This window comes from Protopterus annectens, chromosome 12.part0, assembly GCF_019279795.1.
Source record: "Protopterus annectens isolate FY-2018-M chromosome 12.part0, PAN1.0, whole genome shotgun sequence".
In the NCBI taxonomy this organism is placed as follows: domain Eukaryota; kingdom Metazoa; phylum Chordata; order Ceratodontiformes; family Protopteridae; genus Protopterus; species Protopterus annectens.
This window is the reverse complement of record NC_056746.1, coordinates 3,031,220-3,051,145: the sequence shown is the minus strand read 5'-3', so window position 1 is coordinate 3,051,145 and position 19,926 is coordinate 3,031,220. Positions and strand designations below refer to the sequence as shown.

The 19,926-nt window shown below is 43.1% G+C and overlaps 1 protein-coding gene across 1 annotated transcript in view; it reads right to left on the bottom strand.

The window, feature by feature from the left end:
• Positions 1 to 19,926, bottom strand: part of LOC122817306 (serine/threonine-protein kinase SMG1-like) — a gene marked incomplete in the record, with an annotated part of 2,898,779 nt that overhangs the window by 2,172,227 nt on the left and 706,626 nt on the right. Inside the window, 1 exon segment of the mRNA XM_044090530.1 lies at positions 9,964 to 10,051. Within this exon segment, the coding sequence (XP_043946465.1) occupies positions 9,964 to 10,051 (88 nt within the window).

The window sequence follows — 19,926 nt, the reverse complement described above, 5'->3', positions numbered from 1 at the left end:
ACTCAAACACGAAAATTTCAAGGAGTCGGCCGACCGGCACTTGTAAACTGCTTCTGCTTCGGGCACCATGCGGCAAGAAAGACTGAAGAAAATGGCGTTGGCTGCATCTTTTATACCCCCGACGTCAGGGAAGGGGCCACAGCAGCAGACGCAGGACCCAGGACTTTGGAATTCAGGCCGGCTGAGGGCAACCTGCCAGCGGGATTACCCAAATGTAATGGCTGCAACAGTGAAACACGAAGAACATCACCAGACTGACTTCCTTTTTTTTTTTTTTGGAAGGAGAGCATTTTGGTTCTATTGGGTATGGCGAGATCCATGCATTTCTGTATGTGTTTGTACAGTGCATTGGTGCATGATTCGGCAGTCATGCAACTATTCTCCATTTGCATGGGTGCCGTGAAGTTAGCCACCTATGTTTTTAGGAGCCCAAAATTAGCTTTGGAGAAGTTTTTCATGGTGGTTACCTTTGCAGGGTTGGGGGTGGGAGGGATATGGATTTCCAATGTGATCAGTTTGTGGTCATATCGAACCAGGGAGGAGTTGACTACTAGTGTAGAGTAGCAGTTGCCCATGTTAGTAATGACCAGGTCAAGGATGTTGCTACTTCTAGTGGGGGTAAGAACGAGCTGGTCCAGGGCACTGGAATTAATGAATTCCAGGAAACGTTGGGCAAGTGTATTGGTACATGAGTATTTTTCCCAGTTAATGGAGGGGTAGTTGAAGTCACCCAGTATGAGCGCGTTAGGTTGGCCCCCAATATTCCAGGGTGCTTAGGAACATGGAGTGTGAGTTTTGGGACATGGTTGAGGACCTATAGCAGGCTAGGACCTGAATCGCTGCCTTACCCAATGTTAGCTGCACCTGAAGTATCTCAGATGCGTTATGTTGGGCTACCAGTCAGGAGGTGTGCGCATCCTTTATGAATATGGAAAAAACACCGACTTTGGAGCTTTGGCCCAAGTTCTGGGGCTGAAAGGGGGGGAATGAGTTACAGCCTGGTAGTGCAGATGTGCTTTCTGCTGCCTTGAACCAGGTCTCTGTTAAGGCACAAATGTCTATGTTAATTAAACAATAAAAGGAAGCGCTTTCGTCTCTCGCCAATACAGACTTCATCAGAAGCACTTAATTTTATTGTTTTAATAAAATGTAAACCTGGGAGAAGTCTGGAACGTTCCTACATATCTTACTGGTCATGTTTTAAGTGATTTTCCTTTATTTTTTTGTACAAATGTCGATGTTCTCTATTTTAAGGAGTGCTTTGAGCAAGTGCATTTTGAAATTTAGACTTCTAGCATTTAGCAGCATGACCCTCAGATTGAATTTGTTTGCAGCTGTTACGGTGGTAATTTGGTCTTTGGAACACCGCCTAAAAAGGCACTATAGGGGTGGCAAGAGCCTTGGCCAGTATCTGGAAGCCCAGGGGTGACAGATGCAGGCCATCTCTGGCAAAGCATTGAGGTCCGTCAATCACATCATCCTAGGCAGATACTGGATCCCCTTAGAATGACACCAGAAACTTAGCCAATTGTTGAAATCAATCATTTTCTGCTTGTACTGTGGTATTCTGGGTGATGGTCGGAAGCTGCTCAGGGCTAGGGTCACACCCACCTGGCCTACATTATCAGAGAGCTCCTCCACGTCTCTTTTCATGTAGTCCAGGGAGGTACATCTCAGGTCATTCACACCCACATGTACAATGACAGTCATATTTGTACCTGCTGTTGAGGGACCAGGATGCATGCGTTATTGTGGCAGATCCTGGCACCTGATAGGCAGCTGTTACTTTCTCATTTTTCAACCTAGCGAGTGGGGCATCAGTGTACCTCACCATTGAGTCACCTATGACCAGTGTGTGTTGGGCATGCTGTTTTGCCTTAGGGGCTTTGGTTGACTGGCACACTGTTTACTAGAGTTATCTGTCTCGAGATTAGTATTGTGTTGTGGTGGTAGAGTGTGTTTCTACCTTGGAGGTCTCTGCTGTTTGGGTAGATTTTTATTGAGAGCCTCTGTGAAGGTGGGTGTGTGGTTTGTGTTTTTATGTGAAGGCAACGCTTTTGTGTGCTCTGGATGGCTGTGTGTTCCATGTGGTGTGGTGCAAGTGTTGAGCTTCTCCTCCTGACCAACTATTCTAGTCTTGGCTGGGTAGTGCATGACTTCCAATTTGGATATATATGTGCATCTCTCACAAGTCTGAGTATTGGGAGGTAAGAGTAGAGGGTTGTCAGTGTATGAGGCAGTTGCTACATTGCCTCAGGATGCCCAAGTTCACCAGGTTAATAGGAGAAAGCACAGGGAACTGACCTTTAGACATGCCTGGAGGGGTGGGCATTAATAATAAGTACTGGAGCTGTTTTCTTGTAGAACGTTTAGTGTTGGTAGCACTTTTGTGTGCTACACTTGCTACAAAAAGTCTGGTAAAGTGCTAGACTAATAAGCTAGTCAAATTGCAGAAGAGGACAAAACTACCACATCTAAGTGAAAAATTCAAGAGCAGACTTTGGCACCACTCCGAAGCTTACAAACAGTCCTGGATACAGCAAATCTGTATCTGGACTACACTAGTGACAGGAGAGGTGGGAAGCAAGTGCAAATGTGGGTTTTTAAACCAGAAAAGTTGAAAGATATGGAAAAAGTGCCCAAACGGCCAATAAACTACAATTGCTGGGCCAGAAACCACTCCTTTTGTGGTAGAAAGGCTACCTTACATCTACCACTCTTACTGATAAACTAGAAGGCTTCCCTCTAACAGGACCGCTTGGGGGGGCTCAGCTTACATGCAGTCCTGGATACAGCAAATCTGTATCTGGACTAGTTACATACATGTTACAGTAAAATACAGTTTTGTACCTACCATAAATGTAGATGTTCGAGTGCTCATACAGCTGCAGTCATTACAGATGGGGTTATCCTGCCGTCAGGCGGGTCCTCGGTCGGCCGAATTCCAAAGTCTAGGTCCGGCGTCGGTTGTCGTCGCTTCTTCCCTGACGTCAGTGCAGCAGGGGTATAAGAGAGGCAGCCGACGCCATTTTCTTCAATTTTTCTTGCCCCAGATGTCAGGTGCCCCCAGAAGGAAGGCAATGTTATGCAAAGATGCAATGTTGATAAATCAAAAAACAGTAGCTGCAAGCAAATACACCATAAAAGAATACCACAAACAGGTTATATGAAAAGGTGTTCGTCATAAGGCCTGTCCTAAGAGGGGATGAAGGGAGGGAAACCTGGACTGCAGCTGGATGAGCACTCGAACATCTACATTTATGGTAGGTACAAAACTGTACTGTGTTCATCGTGCATACAGCTGCAGTCATTACAGATGGGTAGAATCCCAAAGCTAAGTAAGGGTGGTAGGCACTAAGTGGAACTAGGAGGGGCTAGTATGCCCTGCAGGACTGCTGTGGCAAAGCCCGCTCTAGATTTAGAGTATAGTGGGAGGTGACAGTGCTTGGAGAAAGTGTGCACTGAACTCCAGGTGGCTGCTTCCAAATTGTCCTTGGTAGGGACTCCCCCGAAGAAGGCTGCAGAGGTAGCTGTGGCTCTAGTGGAGTGGGATCTGATGCATGGAGGCACAGTTTTTCCATGAAATGAGTAACAAAAGCATATGCAATGGGCTATCCATTTTGAAATTGTCTGTTTGGAAATAGCCTTTCCTTGACCACCTGCAGCATAGGACACAAAGAGTTGCTCAGATTTCCTGAATGGCTTTGTCCTGTCCAAATAGTAATGAAGTTGTCTGTGAATGTCCAAGGAATGTAGCAGTCTTTCCCCTTTGTTTTGTGGATTAGGATAAAAGGTAGGTAAGTGGATAGTCTGATTCAAAGCTACACTGGATACTACCTTTGGCATAAAGGTAGGGTTGGTTCATAAGGAAACTCTGTCCTGATGGAAAATGATGAATGGTTGCACAGCCATGAGGGCCTGTAGCTCCGAAACCCTGCGTGCTGAGGTGATAGCCAGAAGAAAGGCTGTTTTCCATGACAAGTATTGTAGGTCTGTTGAAGAAGCTGGCTCGAAGGGAGGAAGGGTCAGCTTTTCCAATACGAAGTTGAGGTCCCAAGCAGGGACTGGTGATTTCCTTGGGGGTTTTATATTCTTTGCCCCTCTGAGGAACTGTCTTGAGAGGATGAGAGAATAAAGGAGGTTCTGTGTTGTATTGTGAAGAAATGGCTGAAGCATGGATCTTGATGGAGGAGAAGGAAAGTCCATTGTTTAACATCTCAGCTAGGTAATGTAAAATTTGAGATATATTTATTACCCAAGGATTCTGTCCCATTTCTTGATTCCAGGCAAAAAATCGTTTCCATTTGGCGGAGTAGTCTTTTTTAGTAGGTGGTCTTCTGGCCTCCAAGATGACATCCTGCACCTCCTTGGAGAGGAGAATCTGTTGGGAAATCAAGGAATTCTCCATGCAGCTAGATTTAGGGTTTTGAGATGGCTGTGAAGGGTCTTGTAGTTGTGCTGGGACAACAGAAGAGGGACTAGAGGTAGGGTCCATGGTGGGGAATGTGTCAGGCTCTTCAGGAGCAGATACCAGCTTTGTCTTGGCCAGTCTGAAGCAATGAGAATCATTTTCGGCCTCTCTGCTCTGGCTTTTAATAGAACTTTGGGCAGCAGAGGAAGAGGCGGGAAGGCATAGACCGTCAATGTTGCCCAATTGAAGTTAAGTGCGTCCACTTTCCAGGCCTGTGGATGATAGGTCCTTGAACAAAATTTTTTCAACTGGCAATTTTTGTGGGTAGCAAAGAGTTCTATGTCTGGCTGTCCCCATGCCGGAGTTATCTTTGTGAAAACTTGAGAATGCAACTTCCATTCGTGAGGATCTTTCATATTTCTGCTTAGGTTGTTTGCCAGTGTGTTTTCCTTCCCTGGCAGGAATTGTGCCTGTAGTTGAATTTGCAATTCCAGTGCTGTGTTCCATAGGGTCATGGCTTGCCTACACAGAGGGTACGAATGAGTTCCCCCCTGTTTGTTTATGTACCACATCACTGTGGTGTTGTCTGTCCTTATCAATAGTTGGCCTGGATGCAGTAGGTCTTTGAAGGTCATAATAGCATTTTGCACGGCTAGCATTTCCTTTTGGTTGATGTGAAGGTGCTTCTCTTTTTGGGTCCATTTTCCCTGAATGCACTGATCTGTCATGTGTGCTCCCCAGGCGTAGTCTGAGGCGTCTGTTGTGATGATTTGAGTTGCTTGAGGTACACAGAAAGGAAGACCTGTGTTTCTTTGGCAAGCTTGAGCCCACCACAAAAATTCCTTTTGAAGGCATGGAATGAGTAGTATATAATTGCTTCCAAGCTGTGGCTGTGTTGAGACCATAAGGTTTTTAGGTACCATTGGAGTTTTCTCATATGCAGCTTTGCACATGGGATTAGTAGGATGCAAGATGCCATGAATTCCAGAGCCTGCAGGACTTTCCTTGCAGTTAGCCTGGTGAAAGTTGCCATTTTTCTGAAGTATTGAGACAGTTGCCCTTGTTTGTCTGGCGTGAGGTAGGCCATCTGGGTGGTTGTACTCAAGCTGGCACCCAGGAAAATTATTTGCTGAGAGGGTATTAGTTTTGATTTCTTTTTGTTGACTGCGTATCCCAGGAAGTTCAACAGTTTTATTACAAACACCAGGTGCTGCAGTAGTATGTCCTTGCTGTCCGCTTGGATCAGGCAGTTGTCCAGATATGGGTAAATTTGTATCCCTTGTAGTCTGCAGAAGGTGATTACTGATGCCAGGCATTTCGTAAACACTCTGGGCACAGTAGATAAGCCAAAGGGCAATGCAGAGAATTGGTAATGGGTTGAACCTGCAAGAAATCTGAGGTATCTTGTGCAATCTTGTCTGATAGGGACATGCAGGTATGCCTCCTTGAGGTCCAATGTTACCAGCCAAGACTCCTTGCCCAGCATGGGAAGAAGCTGCTGTAATGTGAGCATCTTGAATTTTGGCACCTGTAGATATGTGTTTAGGATGGATAGGTCTAAGATAGGTCTCCAATCTTTGTCTTTCCTTGGTACCAGGAATAGTCTGGAATAAAACCCTTGACCTTGTTCTTTTGCAGGTACCTCTTGGATTGCTTTCATGTCCATGAGAGCTGAAATTTGTTTTTGTGCCTCTGCTCTTTGATTTTGTGGCAGGTTTGGCATGCCTCTCATTTTTGGAAGGGTGTGAAAGTGGAATCTGTAGCCTCTGTCTATAATGTTAAGAATCCATTTGTCTTTTGTAACAATATGCCAGTTTTTTGAGAATGTCAGTTTTCCGCCCAAAGGTGCTGCCATTAAAGCTTTGCTTGGCAGGTGTAGGGGAAAATCATTGTGTCCGTTTTCTAAAAGACTGTGATCTATCTTCTCCACCTCTTGGGGTTGGTGCTTGCCACTGTCTGGCTCTGAAAGATCCTTGAGGTTGCCCTCTACCCCTTGAGCGTCTGTATCTGCCCCTTTGAGGTCTGTCCGTGGCTGGAAAGGACCAATTTTTTGAAGGCCAGTTTCTGCTGAAACGTGGAGGTTGTACCTACAGGAAATCTTTCACTGTTTGCATTGATTTCGCTTTTTCCTCCATTTTCTTTAGTACCTCAGCTTTAACACCAAACAATACATCTTTTTGAAGAGGTGCATCTAATAATTTAGCTTTGACATGATCTGGTAATGTTTGCTCTTTGAGCCAAGCATGCCTACGTATAACAGACCCCGTAACAGCAGCTCTACATGAGGCCTCTAAAGCATCAAAACCACACTGCAAGGTATGTTTACCCACTTGCTCTGCACCATGCAACAAATCCTGCAACTCTTAAATCTGGTTCTGGTTGTGTCATCTTGTTTTTCAGCTGAGATATCAAAAACTGTTGATACTTTAACATATGGATCTGACAGTTTAATGCCCTCATGGTTAAAGTGCCCGAGGTGTACACCTCCCCCCCCCCACCTTTCTAAAGCTCTGGAATCTCTCTCTGAAGGTAATGGGTTTTTAGCAGTAGAGGCCTTAATTCCCTTGGGACCCTGTGAAATTGTTTCTGGGTCAGCAGTATGGCTTTTATACAGGAACTGGTGAGAATCAGGAACCTGGTAATACCTGTCTGGTTTAACAGGAGCTGGATGCAAAGAATCTGGATTAAGGCTGGCTTCTGTGTACACATCATCCAATATATCTAAAACAGGAGGGATAGCCAGGGGCCTATGCTGGGGGAGCAGAAGAAATTCCCTGAGCCTCTTCTTGGAATCAGAGTAATCTTGGCCTTCCCAGTGAAAGTGTTCCCTCAATGTATGCGGGGTTTCCCCAAAAGAGAAGTCCTCAGGGGGGGAGACCGAGGGAAGAGACTCCTCTGCATCAGAGTCTTCGAATGGAGAATAGGCATAATCCTGGTCCTCAGATAATTCTGAGGTAATAGAAGCTTGATCTGAGGAAGGGTAGTCTTCCTCTAATCTGGGCCTTTTGTCAGAGGGGGGTTGAGAACCCCTGATAAGAGTAATCAAATCCTCAGCCATTTTAAGCATCTGCTTTTTAGCATGGTGCCTTGAGAGGGGGTCTGAGGAACCTGTTTTTTGGTTTTCAAGGCTGCTTTAGATTTAGTGAAGGCTTTACTAGAGAAGGAGAAAGGCCTGAAGACCCCTTGAGAAATGGCAGGCCTGTCTAAATTCTGAGTTTCCCCGCCAGGAGTGGCATCGGTATCTGTAGTAGGAATGGGGACAGAGGAGCCTGCGACCTCGGGTACTGAAGACACCGGTAATGTAGTGTCATCAGTACTCAGGGGCTGCGTAGGCGCCTCGCTGAGAACCGGAAAACCAGTAGTCGGCCTTAGCGTGGTTTCAGTAGATGGTGCGGACCTCGTATGTCGGTCCTTATCTTTGCATTTTTTGCTCAAAACTGGAGTTGGAGTATCCGACAACATAATATAATTAAATTTTTTGTCAAAAAAGTGAAGGGTGAACTCCGCCCGACGCTTAATAGTGTGCTTGTTGAATCTAGCACAAAAACGGCAGGCCGAGACGTCGTGGTCTGGGCCTAAACAACGTATACAGAAAGAGTGGAAATCCTTATGCAGTATTTGCTTCCCACATGAAATGCAATTAACTTTTTCTGACATCGGTCTGAGGCAAAAAAAGTTTCCACAACGGGGTACTTAGCTTTCAAGAAGACTTCGGCTGAAATACTTTCGTAAATCTCAGGAGCTGGCCGACCGGCACTTGAGAACTGCTTCTGCTTCGGGCACCGCGCGGCAAGAAAAATGGCGTCGGCTGCCTCTTTTATACCCCTGCCGCACTGACGTCAGGGAAGAAGCGACTACAACCGACACCGGACCTAGACTTTGGAATTCGGCCGACCGAGGACCCGCCTGACGGCAGGATAACCCCATCTGTAATGACTGCAGCTGTATGCACTATGAACATCTGCACGTACCTTATAAGTTAAGTTTTACTTGTACCAATTCTCATATACTCTATCTTTCCTGTCTAGATTATCTGTTGTGCAGTAACAATTTGCCTCAGACTAAATTTCCACTGTAAAGCCAAGCACTGCCTATGTATGGAGGTTCTGTCAGTTTAAGTAAAGCTGTGATGACCACAAATCAAGCTGGACTGCTAGAAATCACTGCTTTTCTCATGGATAATGCTCTCAAATCATTAGAATGCACCAACATTAGGTGCATTTAAGCAGCATATGTCTATGCTTATACCGCAAAGTTAAAGATCAAAACTGTTTCATCCATAACCGCTTACTAAGCGGCAGGAGATGGCATGCTAATTATCAACATGCCAACTCACCCGTTAAGGGTCATAACCCTTAAACATACCAATTACTATTATGTTAATTAACTTGTGCGGAAAGTCTTATGTCATTTTTTGAGATAGTTGAAATTTAAAATGGAGTTGTCCAGGAACTCTGCATATAGTGGCAGGCACAATGTGTCAAGACAATACAGGTGATACCAAAACAGGTATATACAAGTAAGCATGCATCAGCACTACGATATCTTGAAGGGCTCACTGAAACTAGTTTAGAGCATTTGGATAATACCACTGGCAACAACAACCAGCCAAAAACTACAAAGTGACTTCTACCGTTAAGTAGGTAAGTACAAGACTTCATACATCTAGCATTGCTGCTCGTTCTCTACAGTTGTTTAGGTAAAAACTCCCTTAAACAGAAACGTGGAACATTAAACTGTCCCTGCTGCATCTTAAAAACAATCTTGCATCCAGTTAACTCTTGCCTCCAGCTGGGTAAAGAAATCAAATTTTCAAAAATACAATTACTTTTAACTAGTTTTAAGTGAATCATGTTAGAACAGATATAATGTGATAGTCAAGGAGGTCTTCAGACTATATGTTAAAGCAGAAGTGATACATGAGTGGAAATTAAAGTACTTTAGAATCTGGGGAGTTCAACTGAGAAAGAGAATGGAAGCTTGTTTTAAATTAATTGCATAATTAGTTAATTGTTTCAGTACATTTACTGTTTAAACAGCTGTAGTTATATACATTTTTGTTACTCCCTTGAAATGTGTTTGGTTAAGGCACCAGGAGTTTGTTTTATATAACTTGCCATCTTTCACATATTACATATTATTCATATATTACTGATGAATGCTACTGTATTTCAAGGACAGAAATCTGCCAAAGGATAACCCATTTTGTAATACATGGGTTTAATAGGCAAATTGGACCTCGAATGACCTCTCTAGTTATAACAGTAAGATTAAGATTGAAAATAACTACATGAATGTGTGTGCATCAGACTTGAATTACATAGCATTTATAAACGTACCTAAAAACTGCAGCTGGTGATCCTTTTAATACAAGTAATAGTTCTGTGCACAGAACTTGGATTTACAGCTATTTGCCTTTTCTTTAGCTCACTTTCAAGCTCTACTGCATTTTAAAATGATCACTATTACAACTTGACAATGATACCGCTCAACTATTAAAATGCAGCTAAAACCATCTCAATTACAGATGCATACTAAATTAACTACAGTACCTTTGCAAAAGATCATCAGGCAGTGATGAAGACAAGACTTGTAAGCTGCAACAAGCTTGGAGGCAAATAGATGCATCATCAAGTAGTGCTACAGAAAAGAAAGTATCATACTATTACTTCGGTCTTGGAAGCAGTCAAGTGTTCACATATAAACAAATGTTAATAAAGCAGATAAACTTGATGAAACTCGGGGCTGTATCAGCAATGGAATACATTTAAGCTGTACCTACCATAACTGCAGCTCTTCTTAAAGCAGGTCAGAACAGTACTCTAACACTCTCCTTCCCCTTGTACACAGGGGACTGAAGCAAAAAATCTCAGTCTGGCTACCCATCTAGTATTTGCCATCGTACTTCCTGAGTAGTCAAAAAGATGGTGGGTGAATGCTACTTGGCAGTTTCACAAAACCAATCCAGAAACAGTGGTATAAAAGGAACCAGTAAAACAGTGTAGGTGACCAAGACTTGTTCGCCTCATGTTTTAAAATTTCCACCATGTTTGGATCTGGTGAGGTCAGCAGACATGTATGCAGTCCTACTACTGCAGACCTAGACATGTAATCAATTTTGAGGCGGCCCATACCACCTTCAAAATGAGGAATTTACAAGCTTTGATGCACACAGATTTTTACATGCATCATTTGGTACGAGTGAAGCATTTTCTTGTTTTCCTGTCCAACTGATCAAATACCTTTTGGGTAAAGTTAGTCACCCCAAAACTAAGTTAGAACAGAAAGAGCAAACTAGTTTATAACTTGGACTTTTGTTCCTAGATGTCAGGGCTGTTTTCAGTATTAATTTTAGTCTTCTAAACTCTTCTTTACTGAGTTTTGTTTCCATTTGTTCATGATTTATCAGCACTTCCCAAAATATTTATAATCTACTAAATGTCTTCTGAACTTTTTTTTTTTTTTTTCTTTTTAAATATTTATGGTTACATTTAGGCCAATAAAGCCAACCCCCATTAAACTATGGACATGCATGTTCTGGCCTTTTTTTGACCTCAACTCTGTCCTTAATGGGTCACTTGCATATATCCACAATGGTCTTCCACCACAGGTTTAAAGCATCACACAGTGAAAACTCTAGCCTGGCTGTGTTTTTCTTGCAGTTATTACTGAATGGTTTGTGGGTCCTTTTGACCCTTTGGTTTGGATGTTAGGATATTTTCAAGGTATCTTAATCTTTATGCACATCAGTTGGGTTTAAAGACCCTCTGTTTCTTAAGTATAGCTTAACTATCCACTTATGCTATGCTGAAGATGGCCAAAGGGAATTTAGTCATACAACTGACAGTTTAAAAGCCCTGAAGGGCAAAGGGACTGAAGTATAAATCTTCTTGCCAACCCTACCTAAGGCTCCGATTCTCTTATTAGGCAAATAGGCAGTAGGTATTGTCCATGTGAAACCTTTTCAGGGTCCACATATATCACTGCAGGGTCAGCTACTTAATTTCTGTCAGTATTTGATGGTGTCCTGCACCTTGTAAAACCTGTCTAGTTTCTTGATTGCAGGGGTTTGGGAGTCAGCAGTCTGGGATGTAACTAGGAAAGCATCTTCATGGACTATCAAGATTAGGAGTGGGTTAGAAGTAATGGCTTAGAATTCTTCTTTTCCAACAGCACAAAGAGCAAGCATCTGAAGACTTTCATGTCTTCCCAATTAAAGACTTGCATTTCCTGTGAGGAATTCACCAGATGTTTTCTCACAGAAGAGTAAAAAAAAAATGGTATCCTCAGCATTCGAATCCAGGTCAATGGGAGTGGAGATTGGAGAGGAATAATCTAGTTCCTCCTGGTTAGTGTCTTGGGGGTTCATCCGCCTCCTCAGAGGGAAGGTTATTTTTTCCCTTAACAGAAAAGTGGAGAGAGTCCTGGAAGTGCCTGACCTGACAGCAGAGCACATCTTGGGGTCCTGAGCCAATTTACACCAATTCTCCTGGCCCATCTGTGGGGAGTGAGAGGAGGTGTACACTAAACTCCTTTTTAAGTGAGTTTGGCAAGGGTCAGGAGGGGGATACCAGATTTTCAGTGCCTTTCTGTGGGAATATTTGCTCTGAAGACTTGTGCTCCTACTAGGAGGCCCACACCTCCACACAAAAACCTTCAGTTTCCTCTCTGGCAACATGGCTTCCTGCCAACCCCCCCCTCCCCCAACCTGGTGTCCAAGGAATGCCCATGAGAGCAATCAATCCAAAAGGATGTGACCAGGTCCCCAAAGATGATCATTTTCACACAGGCATCAACATAGGGTAGAGGAGATGCAGACAGCCAGCCCAAGGATTGTGATAACGGCTTACAGGGGTCATTCACCTTGGACTGGTCCAGGATATGACCATCTGAACCACATCTTCCAGGTCTCTACCCATCTTATCCTTCTGCTTTTCATAAGGAAGGTCAGAAGAGGATGACAGTTCTGAGCACACCATGATGGAACTGTGCAGCCTACTCCTAGCAGTTTTGAACAAACTCCTAACATACATCGCAGTTTTGGACATGTTGCCCCTAAATAAACTGACGTGGTAGTCTCTAAGGGATCTGCCAACCACAATCATACCTTCCCTCCTTGTCAGACAATCAATGCAAAAGATAAATCCCCAATGTAAAACTATTCAATAAAATCAATTAAGAGTTGAAAAGAGCTTCAAAGTTGGATAACTCGTGTGGATGACTACACACAACCGTGACAGTTTATCTGCATATCTGAAGTGTGGTAAAATCTGAAAGTGTCTTCTTTAAAACCTGAAAATCTGATTCACCTCTTCCAAAAATCAGTTATCCACTGCAATCAGGACTGGAGAAGTCACACAGACAACTTACAGGTGTGGACTGGATGTCTGGGGAATTCCCCTCATGGATGTGTTGCATGTTCTTTGTAGGAGCAATCTGATGGGTAGCTCCTGATGAATAGCTTAGTATCAGAAAAATATCAGAAAACAGACCCACACAAGTCAAAAGCAAGCCATCAGAATACACTGGAATTTGTCTTGCCCTCAAGGACTGTTAAGATGGGGGGGGGTTTAAACAAAGCAACCCCTTTGTCATTGCTCATTAATAACCTCTCCCACTGCTGACTGTGGGCTAGGGTGAATTGATGAGAACATTTTGCATTTCACTTTTAAAGGTGATGCAAAATGGTCCTCCACTCTCGGTCCCCACCTCTAAATATCTAACTTGCTATTTAACGATTTAAGGAGCACTCATGGAGGGCCACAATGAGCCTGTTATCACACTAGACTCCCCTGGAATGTGCAAAACCCATTAAGTTAAGACTTTGAGGAAGTATCCCATTCTCAAAGCTTGTACGTTTCCCTGCATAAGGAGAAAGAGTACATTCCTTCTTGTTTGCTGAAGTACCACACCACTCTTAAGTTCATATCAGACTACTAGACTGCTAGCCCCAAGGGGTCTTTTAAAGCCTAGCCATGTTTCCCAAATATGTCTTGCAAACTGATACTTTAGTGTTATTTTAAGGGGTGTATGTACACTTGGGCATGGGCGGCCTTTGTCTACTAGAGACGTTAAGTGGCCACATCAGAGGATAAATTTCCTATTCCCCATCCACCGGTCCAATTTGCACTTTAATTCCATTAGGGAAGTACTCTGCTTCACATGGATGAGAAGCCTGTTCGAGAAGAGGGTGCCTTCCAAGGCACACATGTCCATCCAACATGCTCCTCTTACCTAGCACTGAAGGTTTAGGTCTCTATATCGGGTATTCTGATGCTATTTGTTTTGTGGATGTACAATCCATATGCGTAGATCAGGGGATGCTTTGTAGGCCAGGCATAGATCACCTCTCAGCAATCTGCAGGAGACAAGAGTACAGGGATAGGACTTTGAAGTGGTCTGCATAAGACTAGTTTACACCCTGTATTTGGTTTACAAGAACCTCTTGTGGATGTTCCACTTTATGCATATGCTTGACCATATAAATACTAAAAGGGCCATTTTACTAAATGATTGGTCAGATGAGGGATACCGACAACAGTGACATCCTTGGAGCTAGATGCCATACCCTTGCTTTTAAAATGTGCATCATAGAACAACTTCCTTATTACCACAGAAACAACCATCAAAAGCCAAGTTACTGTCTACATGTGTTCCCATATCTTCGACCACTGGATCTATTCTTAGAAGTGTATTACCAATCAGGTAGATATTCCAGATGTAGCAGTTTCCTGAAAAGGGTACTGTTGTGCATTCTTAGCACTGAGTTTTAGAATGTGGCTCTAGCACTAATTACTTGTCTATCAGGCCTTTTTGGTGGGTATTTGAGTCTTTCGCAGATTCTATGACTGCATCTAGTTTGCAATCGCCTGCAAACAGTCAACCAGAGACTCTTAACATTGGCCTTGCATTCACAAAAGTAGATGGCAAGAAGGAGCAGCCCCAGCACCAAGCCTTGAGGGACTCTTCTAATGACTTGCATCTTTTGGATGTAGAGTCCCCTATCCTAACTTCAATGGTTCTAAAGGTGAGTCTGCTGGATATCTGGCATACCAGAGTATGGTATTGCATTAAATGCTTTCGCCGGGTCAAAATAGGCAGCATGCATTGTTCTGCCTTCATCCGCTGATTTGGTGACCTTATCAGAGAAGTCCACCATGTACAGTACCCCAAAAATACATTTTTCTTTCAAAATCAACTAAGTTAAAATCTGGTGTTTAAAAAAGGTCTGGAACTGAACACTAAAATGTAGCATTATCCCTTTTTGGAAACAATCAATGCAGCCTACAGCACTATCACATTAAGCAAGGCTATAATTAGAGATCTGGGTAGCTAGGTAGACAGCTACCTCCCTTTTGATCACCACGTGACTACACTAATCAGGAAATCCTTTTATATTTTGCAACTAGTCAAGAGCATTTCTTTCAAATCCATGCAAAGGACTGTTCCCTTATATTCTACTATAATCAGACCCATCAATGAATATAATGGGTCATTTGGTGTGCATCTTACTAGAGAGAAGCTCAAACAGCTACAGAGAATCCTAACCAGTACGATCTTTGGCTTCAAAAAATCTTGGTTACAATGAGACTGGACACCATGTCCCTATACTGTCTTACAAACTCCTGAAGGGGAAATCTGTCTCAGTTTCCATGCCCTTAAGTATTCTAGTAGCCTTGACTTAATTTTTCTCAGCAAGTCGAAACAGTGCAGCCACGCTGAAACAAGATGTCTAAAATCTACATCAAAAAATTAAAAGGGACGGGTTTGTCACTTGGCCTCTGGAATATACTTCCAAAGGAGGTCAAGCAATGTGATTCCCTTTCAATCTTCAAATGTATTTGGAATGACTGGATGGGTACCCTTAAATTACTACGGCTTACAGGTTTTATCCTCCTTGAAAACGATAAAGCCCAAGGGTGGTTATTGGGAAAGCACACAGCCTCAGGTCAGACTGTCTTGTACACATCCCATGGTTCTATGGGATAGACTAAAGGTGAAGTAATCTGCTGCACTGATGTTAGCATTATCTTTCTGCAGGTAACTTCATTGGAGTGTACAGTGAGGTCAAACAGTTTAATACATCCACGAGCAAGATGGCAAGTTTTAAAAAATCTGAAAAAAGGTAAATGACTCAGGTTTTTGCATTCACTAGTGCTGCAGTCAAAATCTCTTCTCATGCTGCTCTGCCTAGCTGATTCAGGTGCCTAAAGGACAGAATGGCTGGCTCAAGTCAGGGTCTCTCTCAGCTCATACTGTTGCTTAGAAGAGAGAAGAGACTGCACCATTCTTCAGCTTCCTTGTTACTCTGTTGGGAACCTCTATAACATTAGGCATAGGATGCCTGCTGACAAAACATTACTTGGCATTGACTGTCTACAGAATATTTATGAGGATGAGGTTTTCCAGACCTGAAGACCTTCAAGCCAGGACAGGATGCCTGCTCTTTCAACATCTGAATCACTTTCTTACCCCAAAGGTTTTACAAATACAAGTAGGTCAAAATACTCTGTCCTCCAAAGCAAAGTACTCCTGTTGAGAGTAATCTGAAGTGATCCAATGCTCAAAAGCACATGTCTGAAGAGAACTGATGCCTTGAAGCTAGAAAGGGGGAGTCTGCAGGGCCTACACACCGATGCTGGCACAGGTAAATTATATGCAATTTCTCAGCAAAATAGTTATGCGCTCACCAGAACGTTCCATCTGTGTTGTCCATTTTCATTCTTCCTCAACTTGTGGGTTCGGAATCAAACCTCTGATCCAACTCTGCTGCTTTTATAGCTTAGGATCAGACTCTCGAGCTCCTCTCTTACCCATAATGCCCCTGTTCTCGACTGCCTCAATTTCCTGCAGCTGTATATGCATAATACATATATGTATATATAAACAATCATGTGACTGAAAAAGAATCAATTAGGAGTTCAAAAGGAACAGTGGTTCTTGAAACACCTCTAAGTTTTCCCAGAAGGGACATGGAGATGAAGGGGGTAAAGGCTGAGGAAGAATGAACAATGACAACACACATGGAACATTATGACGAGTACATAAATATCTGATGTCATTTTCATTCATTCCTCAACCTATGGGACAGTTCACAGCTACATATCTCTTGGGTGGCCCTCATGGAAGGACATTCCATAGCACTGCAGAGCTAAAAGATGCTGCACTTCTGGATATAATACCCAGCTTGAAATGTGTAACGAAAGTATCCATATTTGATCAGGAGGCAGCTGCAGAAACATTGATACCATAGACCAAAAAGCTGCTGAGGTGGACAATGACCTAGTAGGATGTGCTTTCACATACCCAAGTGGTGTGATATCTTTTGCAGCATAAACATAAGCAATGCAATTTGTTTTGGAGACACGCTTGCCCAGTTTTACTTTGGAAAAATAAACTGGTCAGATTTTCTGAAGGCCTTTGTTTTGTCCAGATAAAAGCGTAAATGTTTATATGCACATCTAAAAGGTGAAGGGTATATTCTCCCTTGTTCTCAAAATTAGTAAAAAGGGAGACTCAGAACTTGATTGATATTCTGTTCAGAAGCAACTTTTGGCAAAAAGATTGGATTCGTACGTAGGCCAACTGTCTTTATGGAAAATCAAATAAGGCAGCTTGGAAGAAAGTGCTTGCAATTCTGAAATTCTCCTAATAGAGATTATAGCCACCAAGAATAGTTTTCCCATAATAATTTGAGATCTACTTTGGCAGAAGGTTCAAAGGGGGAGTGAACTAGGGCTTGTATAACCACAGTAAGGTCCCACAGGAGTGGGGTCTTATCTGAACCCTAAGTAAGAAGGTACCCCTGAGGAAGGCCTTACTCAATTTGGAAGAAGCCAAAGAACAACTTTTTTTCACTTGTGGTAACGGGATATGGCTACCAACTATACCTCGACAGTGGAGTAAACTTGTTCCATTCTGGAAAATTTAAGCAAGGAAGACCAGAACTACTGGAAAGGGAGCAGCAAAGCGAGCTAATTGGTTTTCAGTGAGACAAAATGGAGAATCTTTTCCATTTGCTCTTGTAAATTTTTCTGGTGGAAGCTATGTGAACACACCAAGATTCGTTTAACTGAGGAGGAAAGCCTGGAATGTCTAGCCATCCATCATTAGAAATGGAGAAAAGTACAGTTTTGTACCTACCATAAATGTAGATGTTCGAAGATCCACATTGCTGCAGTCCTAACACTTGGGTAGTCCGCTGTCCCAGTCGGCCCGAATACCAAAGTATATGGCTGACGTCGGTCAAGGCGCATTAGTCTGACGTCAGGACATCAGGGTACAAATGCGCATGACCAACGTCATATCCTCAGTCTTTTCTTGCCCCAGATGTCAGAAGACCCTAAAAAGATAAGGCCAAAACCAAAAACACCAAACACTCCTGTACCAAATATATGTACAATATATACAAATTTACAAAAGTACAACCCCACCCACACAACCACCCCTAAACACAGAGGGAAGGAGGGAGGAATTGGACTGCAGCAATGTGGATCTTGAACATCTACATTTATGGTAGGTACAAAACTGTACTATGTTCTTCATTCCACATTGCTGCAGTCCTAACACTTGGGTAGAATCCCAAAGCAGAGGTAAGGGAGGCTGGCAAATCATAAAGAAGCAGGAGCTGTCAACATGCCCTGCAAAATAGCCGTGGCAAAACCAGCCCTAGATTTAGAGTAGAGAGGAAGGTGGTAATGCTTAGAGAAAGTATGCACTGAACTCCAAGTAGCTGCCTCCAAAATATCCTTAGTTGCCACCCCTTAGAAATGCTGTTGAAGTGGCAGTAGCCCTAGTGGAATGAGGCCTAATCCCAGCTGGAATCTCCTTGCCATGATGGGAATAACAAAATGCAATGCAAAACCCAATCCACTTAGAAATAGTTTGTTTTGACACAGGCTTGCCCTGAGAACTCAAAGCAAAAGAAACAAACAACTGCTGAGACTGCCTAAAATCCTTAGTCCTGCTTAAATAATAACGAACTGCCTGTGTACATCTAAAGTGTGCAAAATCTTTTCCCCTTATTTTGGGGATCTGCATAAAAAGTAGGCAAATGAATAGTTTGGTTTAAAGCCACACTAGAAACCACCTTAGGCATAAAGGAAGAATTAGTACGTAATGATACCCTATCCTTATGGAAAATCAAAAAAGGCTCAACCGCCATAAGGGCCTGCAATTCAGAAACCCTTCTTGCAGAAGTAATGGCCAACAAAAAGCAGTCTTCCATGACAAGTATTTCAATTCAGCAGTAGCCGAGAGGCTCAAAAGGTTGTAGAGTAAGTTTCTCCAACACAAAATTGAGATCCCAAGCAGGAGTAGGAGCTCTACGGGGGTCTTATATTCTTTGCCCCTCTAAGAAATTGCTTGAACAAAGGATGAGAAAACAATGGTGGGTCACAATCATAGTGAGCTGAAATTGCTGCAGCATGAATCTTAATGGAAGAGAAAGACAAACCTTTGTCCAATAACTCAGTAAGATATTGAAGAGCCACACTCAAATTAGGCTCAGAAACCTCCAAATTCTTTGCTGCACTCCAAAATAAAAATCTCTTCCATTTTTCTGCGTACACTTTCCTTGTACTAGGTCTTCTGGCTTCCATAATCACATTCAAAACTTGTTGAGGAAGTTGAGACCTGCTGTGTTTCAAAACAGAATATGCCAGGCTGTTAGATGAAGAGAGTGAAGCTTGACTGAGTAGATGACCGTCCCTCTGAGACAATAGGTGTGGAATCAAAGGTAAAGGCCATGGAGGCTTCCTTACCAGACTCCTCAGTAATGGGTACAAGTGTTGCCGAGGCCAATCTGGAGCTATTAAAATCATCCTTGGCTTGTCTTGTCTGACCTTTAGGAGTACCTTTGGGAGAAGAGGCAGAGGTGGAAAGGCATACACATGAAGATTTTTCCAACTGAAAGAAAGAGCATCCACTTTCCAAGCTGTGTGATGAAACCTTTTCGTGCAAAACTTTGGCAGCTGGTGGTTTAGTGGAGAAGCGAACAGATCTATGTCTGGAGTTCCCCATGACACTGTCAATTTCCGAAATACATGAAGATCCAGTTTCCACTGGTGGGGATCCATGATTTGCCTGCTTAACACATCTGCTAAGGAGTTCTGTGCTCCCGGCAGAAACCTTGCCTGAAGAGTTAGTTGCAAGCTGAGAGCAGTCTCCCATAAAATCATTGCTTGCCTGCATAGAGGATAAGAATGTGATCCCCCTTGTTTGTTGATGTACCACATGACAGTTGTGTTGTCTGTTAGAATCAACACCTGCCCTGGAAGAAGTAACTCCTTGAAAGCCATTAATGCAAACTGGACTGCTAACATCTCCTTCATGTTGATATGTAGATGCTGTAGTCTGGCAGGCCACTTGTCTTGTATCCACTTTCCATTCAGATGAGCTCCCAAGCTATGTCTGAGGCATCTGTCGTTAGAATCTGACTCGCCTCTGGCCGGGTCACAGAGAGTCCCTTGTTTAGGTGACATTCCTGAGCCCACCACAAAAATTCCTTTTGAATG